Source organism: Lithobates pipiens, unplaced genomic scaffold, assembly GCF_037356315.1.
Source record: "Lithobates pipiens isolate NorthernLeopardFrog02 unplaced genomic scaffold, aLitPip1_a1.2 Scaffold_27, whole genome shotgun sequence".
NCBI lineage: Eukaryota > Metazoa > Chordata > Amphibia > Anura > Ranidae > Lithobates > Lithobates pipiens.
In genome coordinates, this window is record NW_027507788.1 from 97,185,626 (window position 1) to 97,199,228 (window position 13,603).

The 13,603-nt window shown below is 38.8% G+C and overlaps 1 protein-coding gene across 2 annotated transcripts in view; it reads right to left on the reverse strand.

Annotated features, from left to right (window-relative positions):
* Nucleotides 1-549: 549 nt before the first annotated feature.
* The window catches only part of LOC143934021 (cell adhesion molecule CEACAM1-like), a 98,151-nt gene continuing 85,097 nt past the window's right edge, over nucleotides 550-13,603 (reverse strand). Inside the window, exons 10-12 of one of the 2 annotated variants that reach the window (XM_077457254.1) lie at nucleotides 11,584-11,625; nucleotides 7,580-7,617; nucleotides 550-4,577 (exon numbers count right to left, since the gene is read on the reverse strand). In XM_077457254.1, the coding sequence (XP_077313380.1) occupies nucleotides 4,464-4,577; nucleotides 7,580-7,617; nucleotides 11,584-11,625 (194 nt within the window). In that variant the 3' untranslated portion in view covers nucleotides 550-4,463. The remainder of the gene's footprint in view (nucleotides 4,578-7,579; nucleotides 7,618-11,583; nucleotides 11,626-13,603) is intronic. The other variant, XR_013263192.1, reaches the window with a different exon arrangement.

The following is a 13,603-nucleotide window of genomic DNA, read 5'->3' on the forward strand; positions in this document are numbered from 1 at the left end:
CATATGCCTGACTATCCCTACTACGCTCCCCAGGCATACCTCCAAGAGGTCATAGTTTCATAGTTACTCAGGTTGAACTGGATGGACTGGTGTCTTTATTCAACCTTACTGAGTGTCTACCCCTATCCCTGTACATTGCACACTCACATGGTCACTACCTTCAAGGAGTCCACAATCTAAGGTCCCCATTCATATACTAGGGCCAATTTTGGACAGAAGTCAATTAACCTACCAGCATGTCTATTCTTCTCTCGTCCCTTTGACAGATTGCAAGGCGCAGCAGTCCCCTTTCACAGTAATCACGCAATCTCTCTTGAGATGAAAAAAAGACCGAACCCAGCCTTCCCCACAGGTGGGTTGTAGCCATAGCACACATGTAACACTTTCCCTCAGCTTGAACCAGCCACTGTCTAAATTAATTCTGTAGGCAACCTGCCTACATGTCCATTGTAGTCTAACTGTCCAAGCAATGTATGGCAAAGATAAAAACAACTCCAAATGTATATTTGCATTATTTTCTATTGGAAGAAAAATACACGAACAAAGAGACAAGATAACAATCTTTTATTGAACTTGAAATAATTTACACTGCTTTACATATCAAAAATATCGATTTCTCAGAATATAATACAGCAAGTATGCCAACAGGATTGTATTTATATAAAGCCGTCTTAGAAAAACCTAGCATTAGAATCCAGAAATGAATGTGCATTTAGGATTTTTTAATTACATAAAGTTGGAAACTTAAGATTTGGACTTTAGGTCTATTTAAATGTATGTCAGACAGACACAGGCTGTAATTTTTTATTTTTTTTTAAATAACAAAAATGTTATACTTACCTTACCTCCTTTCTGGGCTCCAGCCTCCTCTGCATCAAGCGCACAACTGCACCAGATTTTGCACTCTTCAGTTTTAATAAATCAACCCCAATGTGTCTTTATTTTTAGCTCTTGTGGTCTGACCAACCAGCTATGCAAAAGCCCCTGGCCTCTGCCTAAGAGCTAAGCCCCACCCTACACTATTCAACAGTCCAATGACTGAGCTTCAATGGCTTGTAGAAGCTCTTACATAGGATTTTTGTATTTTAGTGGCAATCCAGCTAAGGGTTGAGCTTGGGTACTTTGTATAGTCAGATCCGTAAACATACAGATAATCTACGTGACAGCAATAAACATTACATGCTATTTTAAATAAAATAAAAAATAAGTAAGGAAGCATCTAGAGAAACTGTATGCTTTTTCCATGGCAACCAATGAGCGTTTCTTTCATAAATCTTTTAAAGTCAATTCACTGATTTATGACCTCTATATTAATTACCATATTTATTGGCGTATAACACGCACCCCCCCCCCCCCCCCCCCCCCCGAAGATATGGGGGAAATCATGGGTGCGTTTTATACACTGACATAGTGCTGCCTTGGACGGGAAGGAGGGGACGAGCACCGCCAGATTAGACACAGAGCCGGACCTTAGCTGGTTGGTCTCGGCTCATCTCGACTCAGCTCAGCTCGCAGTCACACCCAGTCCTAAGCTGAGCCAAGTTCACAGGAGATCTGGCTCTGTCTACATCTGCACTGGCTAAATTAACAGGCACTGGTGAGGCTGTATATGGGCACTGAGCAGGCTGCAATGATAGGCATTTACCAAACTACAATGATGGGCAATGGCAAGGCTGCAAATAGGCACTGATCAGGCTGTATTAATGGGCACTGACCCTTTTTTTTGCTTCCGTTATTTAATATGGAAGTTTTTTCCCTGAAACATCCCTCTAAAAATTAGGGTGTGTGTTATACACTGATAAATACGATATATATCTATATTTAAAAAAAAAATAAGTTTACATAAATAAATCAGGCTAGGGCTGGTCAGAGGAATCATTTTCTTTGTTTGTACAAGTTCCCATTTATTTTTCTATTATACCAGTTCAGACTCCTGGGGTATCCATAATGCCCAGTAGAAATCTAAATTTGTTACAATGGAGGGGCCATATAAACCCCTTGTTACCCACCACAATGTACAAGGGAACATTGGAATAGATATGCTAATCTATCTATATCTACAGTTCCTTCATGTAAACAATCAGAATATAAATATTACTTATTGGGCACCAAAGATACTTTGGGAGTCTATGTGAACCTAAAGATACAAGACAGATTAAAAATACCATTTATAAACTGATTTCCCTGTGAGCCTGCAAATATAAGAAAATTAAAGATTAACACAACCTTTTGTGCAATTCTATGTTTTACGTATTTTTCCATAGTTAGCTATGAAATATTATCTTCTCAAATGCAAGAAACCAGTTAGACATCTCATAGAGAGCCTTCATTCTGGTTTATGATAGCAATGTGTAATACAGAGTCCATTTGTGATTCTGGATAAAATAAAAATTACATCCTTTTAGCTAGAATTAATATATTACTGTCCTCTATGTACATCATTTGTTCCGTTTATAAACATCCATCCAAAGTGAAGTATACTATGAAAGTAAATAGTTTTCTTTAAAATTATCTATACATTTAGTGCAAATTTATAGGTTAATTTTTTTTTTTTACGTTTATTTTTTTAACGTTACTCTCAATTGGTAAATTTAAATAAGAACTCCCAGTTTTTAAAAAAAGGCTAATATGTACCTGCCCTGTCTCATGCTCCACCAATTTCTCATTCACATTTCTGAGTGTGTCAGATTTCTGGTTCCATACTCTGTTTCCATGCATTGCCCCCTTACATCACTAATGTGTATTGTAGTCACATATGGATTGATTTACGTAAATCAGGCTAAATAAGACTTCAATGTTAGAGCTTTTTTTTTTTTTTTTTTTTTTTGCAAATACATTTTTTTGTTGTTAATGGTTCGAAAACATTAGCAAACACTGGTGAGCCATGTTTTTGAGTGTTTATGAGCATTTTTACAGCTGAAAAACTCCTCTCAGAACCCATTATTTTTGGGGGTTTTTTTTAACCGCTTCAGCTCTGGAAGATTTTTTGCAATTCGGCACCGCGTCGCTTTAACTGACAATTGCGCGGTTGTGCGATGTTGTACCCAAATAAAATTGACATCTTTTTTTCCCCCACAAATAGAGATTTATTTTGGTGGTTATTTGATCACCTCTGTGTTTATTTTTTGCGCTATAAACAAAAAGAAGCAACAACTTTGAAAAAAATCATTATTTTTAACTTTTTGCTATAATAAATATCCCCCAAAAATATATGTATTCTGCTACATATTTTTGGTACAAAAAAATTGCAATAAGTGTATATTGATTGGTTTGTGCAAAAGTTAGCGGCCACAAAATAGGGGATAGTTTTATGGCAATTTTATAATATTTTTTTTTTATTTAGTAATGGTGGTGATTTGTGATTTCTATCATGACTGCAACATTATGGCGGACACATCAGACAATTTTGACACATTTTTGGGACCGTTGGCATTAATACAGCGATCAATGCTATAAAAATGCATTGATTACTGTAAAAATGTCACTGGAAGTGAAGGAGTTAACCCTAGGGGGCGATCAAGGGGTTAATTGTGTTCCCTAGTGTGTGTTCTAACTGAAGGGGGAGGGGACTGTGCAGGGGAGATAACAGATCACTGTTCATACTCTGTATGAACAGACAATCAGTCTGTTCTCCCCTCAGAGAACCGGAAACTGTGTGTTTACACACACAGATTCAGATTCCGGTTCACCATGTGTCAAGGGTGATCACTCAGGCACTCGCATCGGCTCAGGGGGCGCACAAGCCCCTAGTGGCCACAGGGTGAAGTGACATTACATAACGTTGTTTCGCCCAGCCGTGCCATTCTGCCGCAGTACAACTGCGGCGGCTGGTCGGCAAGTGGTTAAAGCCAAAAAACGCCCCAGCGTGCATGGACACATAGGATAACATGATGGGGAGTTTAAGGACTGTAGAAAAAAATGTCTGAAGCCAAAAACAGCTGCTGTAAAAACATTCAAAAACATCCAGTGTGCATGAGGTCTTCAAGAAATTCAGTTTGGGAATTGCAGGAAAATTATTTGTTAAAGACTAGAATGTATATTTTCTGTTCCTCTCAACTTTTTTTTTTTCAAAAAATTTTGCTTGCATATTTATAAATGTTATATTGTATATTTTTGTATAAACTACAGTATGTTTAACTTCTAACCATGTTAAAAGCACCAGTAAACTGGTTTATTGGTTAACAGATTCTAAAAAATGTATTTTCTGTAAATTTAAACGGTTTAAAAAATTTTAATCATTTTTAGACAAGGCACAGTTTAGCACCTATGGAGTGTGCGGTAGAACCTAAAAGCTTTCAAAAGGGATGCCACTGCTGATGAAATGGGAGGTGTAGATCCTGATCTACAGGAGTCTAGAGGTATATGTCTTGGTGATTAGTCCAGATTTCAAATGCTTTATCCTGACATTGGCTTGCAATGTCCTCAGCCACTTTCATTAGATATTTTCTCAGTTCATTGATCTTCTATTGCTTGATGGAAGTTTTCACAGTGCTGTACTCTGTTTCCACAGGTGGTGGGACGGTTGCCATGGTTGAATTATTGTTTGGGAATTTAAGCTCTGCATACTTGACATCATCCTGAAAAGAGGAAATTATGCTTCAGAAAGGGAACTTTACAGGTTGCAATAACATTTTTACAAATTTTACATACAAAAAAAAAGAGAACATTGTGAACCATGGTGTTTTAAAAGCTGACTTTGATATCAGTAAAAAGAAAATCCATTTGTTTTGTTGTACATACGTGCTTGATTTCAACATACCATGTCTAGAGTCAAACTAGTATATACTAAACTAACAGCAGTAGAGTTGTCTTATTAGAAACTAAAAAGGTGATGTTATGCAACTAATCAAATTCGAACTATCATGATGAAGTCAACATTTAAAGGAACTGATAACTACAGCCAACAGCTTGTCAAATCTACATATATACAATGGGCTTCTTTCTGGATTCAACAGCCTTCACTCATTTGGGGAGGCTTTATATGAGATTTTGGAGTTTGTCTGTGGGGGAATGTGTCATTAAGGGCATTTTGTTCTGTAAGATCACATACTGATGTTGAACTAGAAGACTTGGGTCACAATCAGTGTTTTCATTTATCCCAAGGGTGTTCAATAGAGTTGAGGTTAAGGCTCTATGTAAGCTATTGTAGTTCCTCCACACTAAATTCATCAAACCATGTCTTTATAAAGCCGGCTTTATGCAGAGGGTGGAGCAGAAGAGAATCTTCAACAAACTGTTGCCACAAGGTGGAAGTACACAGTTGTCTAAAATGACTTAGTATAGCATTAACCGTGCCCTTCACTGGAGGAACTTGAACCTAATAATTTGACAATTTAGTGTAATATGGATATATTACAATATATATATATATATATATATATATATATATATATATATATATATATATATATATATATATATATATATATATATTGTGGCTATATGAATTTCACACTAAAAATGGACAGTTGGCAAAAATAAATATCACATAAAATAATAGTTTCCACATGACATGAACATAATACATTTTTACGCCTAAAATGGCATTTTTCCCCTCACTGGAAAGTGAGACCTGGAATGATGCCAAAGCTGAGTGAAGGAGCTACATGATTAAGGGGTGGAGGCCAGGTCAACAAAGGTTAAAGCTTAGTTCACCTTTACCAAAAACTGCCTATGCAGATAAGGGGGATCTGTAAATAAACTGTGCAGTTTGACCAAAGTTGAATGATGCTCTTATAAAAAGTGTAGGCCATTTATATACCTCATGAAGCCTAACTGAAAAACTGGAGATTTCATCCCTATGTCCTGCCTTGTTGCTGGGAGGTTGCTAAGAGACTTGCAGCTGTTACTGTTCACATCCATCATCACATTAGTGAACTTTCAAATAACTCAGTGTTACTGTGTCAGAGGAGAGAGAGAGCGCATGTGAGTGGGCTTGAATCAGAAAAAGAGCTCACTCTTGTGATGGTGGAAGTGAAAAGTAACAGCTGGGCATGTCTTAGCAGCATCCTAGCGATAAGACAGGACCAGAAGATGCAATCTCTGGGAGTTTTTCAGAGTTCCGTTTTAGAGTTCAGGACCTATTTATAGAAAAGTGTGGGATTCTGTAGTTAGGGGGCAGGATAAGAAGACATGTTGCATGGGCATGAGAAAATGTATTCCACCCACCTGTCCAATATTATGTGTTGTGGGGTCATTTAAACTGTCACAGCAGCTGGGTGAGAAGGGGTGCCTTGGAATTAAGCAAATATTAATATCATTGGAATTTGGGGACCAAATTTGGTGTAATGAGGACACCAAAAATGAGGCGGTTATTTGTATAGGTGGTTTTTCTTGGGGCTAACTTGCATAGTAAATTGTATAAATGAATGAAAATATCACATGGGGCTTTAATGAATTGACATTTTACTATAATATTTATTATAATAATCAAATGTCACATAGAGGTTGATTTACTAAAACCGGAGAATCTGGGTCAGTGTTGCAAAGAAACCAATCAGTTTCCAGGTTTTATTGTCAATGTTAAATTGAACAAGCTGACTGGCTATCATGCACAGCTGCACCTGATTCTAAATGCTTCACTTTTAGTAAATCTCCCCCTTAATGTCACAATCTGTAAAGTGCAATGTGTTAATGCATTCAGTGTTGACTTTCACCACTTATATCTGTGTACTTTGGGGGAAAATATCCGCCTTGTGTATATATACGTTTACTGTGTTATCAGAACTAATGGAACATAGTTTTAATCCGCGTGTTTTGTAATAGAGTAGAGTAAGAAGATTTATACGGAATTAGAGATAACAGATTGATTGGTGTCCAGATTTTTGCCTTACAGCCCTAACACACAAGTTCTGTTTGTTTTTTTACCTCTGATTAAGAACTGTGCTGTAGTGTTGTCAGAGCCCGTTCACACTGAGGCAGCACGACTTGCAGCGCGACTGCCTCAGGCGACCGGGATCCGACTTTAGCGGCAGCTTGTGAAATGACTTCTGTATAGAAGTCAATGCAAGTCGCCCCAAAAGTCGTACAGGAACCTTTTTCTAAGTCGGAGCGACTTGTGTCGCTCCAATTAGAACGGTTCCATTGCATAGAGCGGGACGCGACTTGTCAGGCGGCTAAGTCGCCTGACGGGTCGCCACTGTGTGAACCGACCCTAAAAGGTTTTGATGTGGGCACTTGTCCTCCAAGTAAAATGTGATTCCATATGAAGGAAGCTTTCTAAAATATCACGAATATCGCCTAAAAACCTAATAAAACACTAACACCAATCCAATTTGAAAACCCAATAAAAGATTACACTAACCTAAACACCCAATAAAACACTAAAAGCTAACTTAAGCACCTAATGAAAAAAACCAAATAAAATGTCTATATAAAAAAGTAACAGCACCAAGAACAAATAATCTGCAAAAAAAGGAAAAACATCATCTCGAGTTGGCTCTAGGCTGTATTGATTTATAAGGACTGCCTTAGGATTGTGGGTAGCATGATCATGGGTTACTAATCTCATAAGAACAGGTATTGTACATAAGCAGTACACATTATAAATTCATGATGGTGTAGTAACTACAACATTTACCTCTTGTTCATTGTTTGTCAAAGATGTTTCTGCTACACCTGAAATACAGTTAAACATAATCAGGAGTTTGCTCCTGCAATATAATTTTTGACCTATATACACTCAATGCAAAGTGTGATGTAAATACCCAACTGAAAAAGCTAAATACAACTACAAGGCAGTAGAACACAAGTTTGTTGATTACTACTAGGAATGGGCTCGGGCGCGTTCGGCTCAAACCCACCAGAAAGCTGGCACTGCACACCGCCAATCATAGGCAATGTGTGTATGTGCAGCTGCCGGTCGGGAAATGCCTCACTGCCTATGATTGATGGTGTGCAGTGACGGCTTCCTAGCGAGTTCGATCTGAACACGCATCAGCCCATCACTACTTACTATACTTCTGGTCCTTTGACACTTAAGTCAGCCATAGATGGTTTGAATCTCGGCTGGTTCAGCAGGAACTGTTGTAGATTCATTTTATGTATGGGTGGGCTGATTGTACCCAAGTCAATCCATCAAATGACTTGGGTGCAACCAGGATGCCATATTTCTAGCACAAGATTATTGCCAGTGGCTATAGCTGCTAGCAGTAATCACTTAATTCTCACTTAATTCTCCTGGCCGGGACGGCTCTCTGCTCCCCTAGAGAACACAACAGCTCGGCATCTGTGTTGATGGATAAATCAAGCGATTTTCTTGCCTGCAACCTGTGGTTGCAGGAAAGAGAATGACATCACCTATAAGACAGTAGTCAGCAGGATGCCTCCCATCGAGGTGGAGGTTTTTTAAAAAATATTTTTCGGATTCATCAAGGGGAGTGATTGAAGATGGATGGACATTGTGGGACACTTTTTTTTTCTTTTTTATTAAAGGAATTGTCAAAAACAATTGTGGTTTTTACTTTTTGACACTTTTTCTGGTGAATGGGTACACCCCCAGGCCCCCACAACCACCGGGCCAGGTTGTGGGGACAAGGCTCTTGGCCCCATTAACACGGGGACAAGGTGCTTTGGGGGGAAGTGGCATGGTATGGTTCAAGAGGGGGGGGGGCGCTTGCTCTGGGTCTGGTATGTATTTTGGTTGGGATCCCACACCGTTTTTTAAAATGTATTTATTTTTATTTTGGCATGGAGTTCCCCTTAAAATCTATACCAGACCCGAAGGGCCTGGTATGGACTGGGAGGGGGGAACCCATGCTGTTTTTTTTCTTAATTCTGGCATAGAACTGGCTCCCCACCAGTTGCCTCGCCCAACCCTGCCCCACCCCTAAACACACCCTCATGAAATGACACTTAAATGCTTTATGCAGAATTAAGTTATAAAAATAAATATTAACAACTGTATCCGTGCCCAACAATGCATCCTACCTGTGTCCATGAATGCTGCTTCACATGTGCCCACCAATGCAGCCTTTCCTCTCTTCCCATGCACAAGCAGGCTGCATGGTGGACAGAGGAACAAGATTGCTGCTCAGATCAGATGATCAGGAAACACTGCGATAACAGCCTTTATTTCAATTGCTGTGTTCTCCACCACTCGCCGTCACATTCAGCCCCTCCTCCTGGCTGGGGAACTTTGATAGACAGATCACCCATCCCGGTATTGCACAGGTTATCTGTCTATCAAAGTCCCGGGAACCATGAGGATGGGCTGTATGTGACAGTGAGCGAAGGAGAACACAGCAATTGAGATGAAATCTGTTATTGCTGTGTTCCTCGCGCTCTGATCATTCGGGTGGCAATCCTCTCTCTTCCCCTCTGCGATCTCTGGAAGAAGGACTCCCAGAGGGCTTCTACTCGGGGTATATATATATATATATATATATATATATATATATATATATATATATATATATATATAGCTTGCACTGTATAGATAGACATATATACACACACACTAAACTGCCTGCCTCTAGCTAATGTTCTCTCATTCATAACACTATGTACGGCCGCTTTGTAAGCAGCCTTATATAGTGTGGGGGATGGACTTAGCCCCTTGAGCCATGATTGACTAAAGGCACACTGCCTTTGACCAATCATGGCTCTCACAACAGAGCGTGCTGTGATTGGCCAAAGCCTGCAGGTCAGGTGCCTGCCAATCATCAGACATCAATGCAGTGCGATCTCGCAGTGCATTATGTGATGTTCCGCAGTGCTAGAATTTACTGCGAATGCCCCATAAAGTTCGGTATTCACAGAGCGCCCGATGTTTGAGTCGAACTTACGTTACGTTTTATTATTGAATGCACTGTGGATTTATCTATTGAAATATGGTTTTGACATCCACTTTAACCACAGTAATTACCTTATCAGTAGTTTAACTATATGAGAAAGTTCCCCTAGAAAGGATTTTTAGCAGCAAAATTTGTAATTATCAAGAGTAATTTAGTTAAAAATAAATACTTTATTGAAAATTGACATGCAATATTCTCATGGCAGCTAAAATATGAGCTCTAATAGTAGAATATAGAACCATTCCAAATGCAAAAAGTCCAAACACAAGATTATACACAGCATTACATATAAAATGACTGTTGGGTTTTGACCCATACAATCAAGATCTTCTTCAAAAGGTTGGTTTGCTGTAGAGAAATTACATTTAGCATTTTGAGTTTTAAGAAATAGTTAATGAGTTAATTGTGTAAAAGTATAAGTATAACACATAGTTACCAATAAAATATGTATTTGGGAAAATCTCCTAACCAGGATTCCTTTAAAAGCAGTAAAATGATACCATGTATTCCTCAGCCACACAGTACTCCGAGGATAAACGCCACTCCACTGAGCACGGCTTACAAGAAGTCACACGTTTGAGCACCCTCTGGGGGCGTGCAAGGTTGGGTGGTCCACACCTGCAGCAAATTCCCAGGAATATAGTTATTTAGTATATTTGGGGAAATGTGGGGATTTATGTGTATGTCTATCTATGTGTGTGTATGTATGTATATATATATATATATATATATATACACACACACTGTACTATGATAGTAATAATACTAGACAGCAAATAATACTAAACAAAAAGGTAATAGATGGCTATATTGGCCAAATATTCTATATATCTATTAACTAAATGGGATTAGTGTGTAGAGGTGTAGGTGAATGCGTGTAAAATGAAAGGGAAAAGTAAGAAAGTGAGGTAGTGAGTTTGAGATGAAAAATGGAAAAAGAGGTTGTAGGGAAAAGAGGAAGAGACAAAATAAAAGTAAAGATAGAATAAAGTGGTACAGAAATGACCGAAATGTGCAAACAAGCTGTAAGGGGAATGGGTGAATGGCAAATGTGTGAGGGAAAGTGTGTGGTAGCAGGAAAAAAGAGGGACACACCAAAACAAGACAAAACAACCGTGGTGGTGTGTGGTGGGCAAGAAAAGTATGTGAAGAAAAAAGGGGAGGGGAGAGGGAAAGGAGTGCTGGGAAGAAAAAGGAATGTGTAAGTGGCATAAAATGTGTGACATAATAATGACTATAGGTATGCGCCAATGCTATCTGTGTATCAAATCGAAATGTAAGTGCTTGAGTTTACCTTAATGGGATAATGGAGACATTATCCAGGACATAGGAGTTAATGCCACATTCGGGATCAAATAGAGAATCTATGACTGTATATAAACAAAGGAGGAACCAGCAAATCTATTGTAAATAATTAATTGATTAAGTTATATTATTCACACTTAACCTGGTCAATTTAGGCATAAAACTTGCAATAGCAGACTAATGAATATTGGTTACGTACTCTGGAGCATTCGAGAATGCTGTGTATAATCTTGTGTTTGCACTTTTTGCATTTGGAATGGTTCTATGTTCTCCTACTAGAGCTCATATTTTAACTGCCATGAGAATATTACATGCCAGTTAAAAATAAATACTTTATTGAAAATTAAATTACTCTTGATAATTACTAATTTTGCTGCTAAAAAACCCTCAGAGGGAACTTTCCCATATTGTACTATTTGGAGTATGCAGCACCAATACCTCACCCAATGTGTCCTTCTCATGCTACTGTGGTTAAAAAACGTACCTCCATTCTGTTTCTGGACTGTGGCATATGTTGGAGAGACACCTGTGATCAGAAGCAACAGTAGAATTTAAAAATGTCATTCATACATTATAAACACCTAAAGGTAAAAATTACGGATGAGACATACTGACAACAGACAGCAGCTTTGGACCTCACCCTTCCAGCAATGTCACCTAGGGCTGGGCCGAAAGGTAGGTAGAGGGGGTGTCCGCCTTAGTTGCTTCAGGAGGTGGGCAGGTGCAAAAAAGACCAGGATCATTAACCTATCCTGTTGAAATAGCTCACAGCTCATAGAAATTGTGGTAGGGGGACCTTTGGCTTTTTCACCTAGGATGCTAAAGGATCTTACTCTGGCTAAATATCTTCCATTTGACTCTGTTTTCAAAAACTGCAAAAGGTTGTTTATTTTAGATTCGAACTTGCGAAATATTACAAAGACTCCTTAACCTCCCTGGCGGTACGATTATTTCGGATTTTAGATGCTAAAAGCGGTACCATTATTTTGCATGAAAATTTGGCGTTTTATATTGTAGTCCTGCAATTCTTAGGAATAACTCACTTAAATCTGTCCAAACCAGAGTCTAGCAGACATCCCGGGTATAATAAAGTTTGAAAAATGAAATCCTAAATTATAATATAATAAATAATTATAAATAATTGTACCAAATAATAATATAACAATAATAAAAATTATTCAATAATGTAATCAAATCAAAAACACTGAAATTTGCTCAGTTGCAGAATTGTCACTGTCATTACTTTTCAGTATTTGATGACGGATCTCCCCACAAATCTCTATCGCTCAATTCTGCAAGTGATTACAATTTATTATCGCTGTTTTCTAGCTGGTCTAAAACCATTTTTGATGTAAAGGGACAGTTTTGGTTGCTATGGACATTCTCCAGTTTCCAGGCATAAAGAACAGATTTTATTACATAAAACTGCATGCAGGACACTGGGCAGACCACTAGGGACAACGGGGATGTGAAATATTTACATACAGCAATGTAATCTGTAAGATTACATTATACTGTATGTTTACTGTTTGTTTCACTTTTTGAATTTGGCGCCGATCTCCGTCCCCGTGCGTCGCAACGCTCGCAGGGCACGGAGATCAGCGATGTGATGCATCGAGCGAGACACGGCTCGCTCGTACAGCGGGGAGACAACGCTGGATCCGAGGGAGAAGGTGAGTAAACCTCCTCCTGGATGCAGCGATGCAGTCCCGAGTCTGGCTCGGGGATACCGCTTTTGGTATGAAAATTCCACCCCGAGCCAGACTCGGGAATACCGCCAGGGGGGTTAAATATGTTGGCTTCAGAAGAGCGTCTGTTGTCCATTGTGGCCCAAGATCTAAATATAGGAAGCCTTCAAAATGAATAAGATGTGCAATGTTTTATGCTATATGGTTTAACTTTGTACCTGCTGAAGGTGGAATTAACTTTGGCTTGGCACATAATTTCTCACAAAGTGGTGAGGAAGCATTTGTTTGGTTTTGAAAATGCACATTAAGCTCCCTGATAAAGTTTTTTTTAAAAAAAACATGAACTTTAAAGCTAATTTTCACCCACAATAACTTGATAATATATATATAATAATAATGTTCTTTAGCAAGGAACATGCATTCCACTTTAATTATTATGCTACCAAAAGAAGTGTGGGCTGTAAATTGCCTGTTTCTTCTTGCCGGAGGCTGCCATTTTGTTGTAGCCTGGAGCCCCTAAACCAGGGATATGCAAATAGCCGACCTCCCGCTGTTGCAAAACTACAAGTCCCATCATGCCTCTGGATGTCATTCTTGTGGCTGTCAGAATCTTGCTATGCCTCATGGGACTTGTAGTTCTGCCACAGCTGGAGGTCCACTAATAGCATATCCCTGCCCTAAACAACAGTAAATCAAAAAGTAGAACTAAACCCATTGATTTTAGGGTTTAAAAAAACAGTTAAATCCCTGGAATTGCTAACTGACACATTTTCGTGTGTCCTCAACCAAACTGTCAAACCATCCAATGGCCGGTGT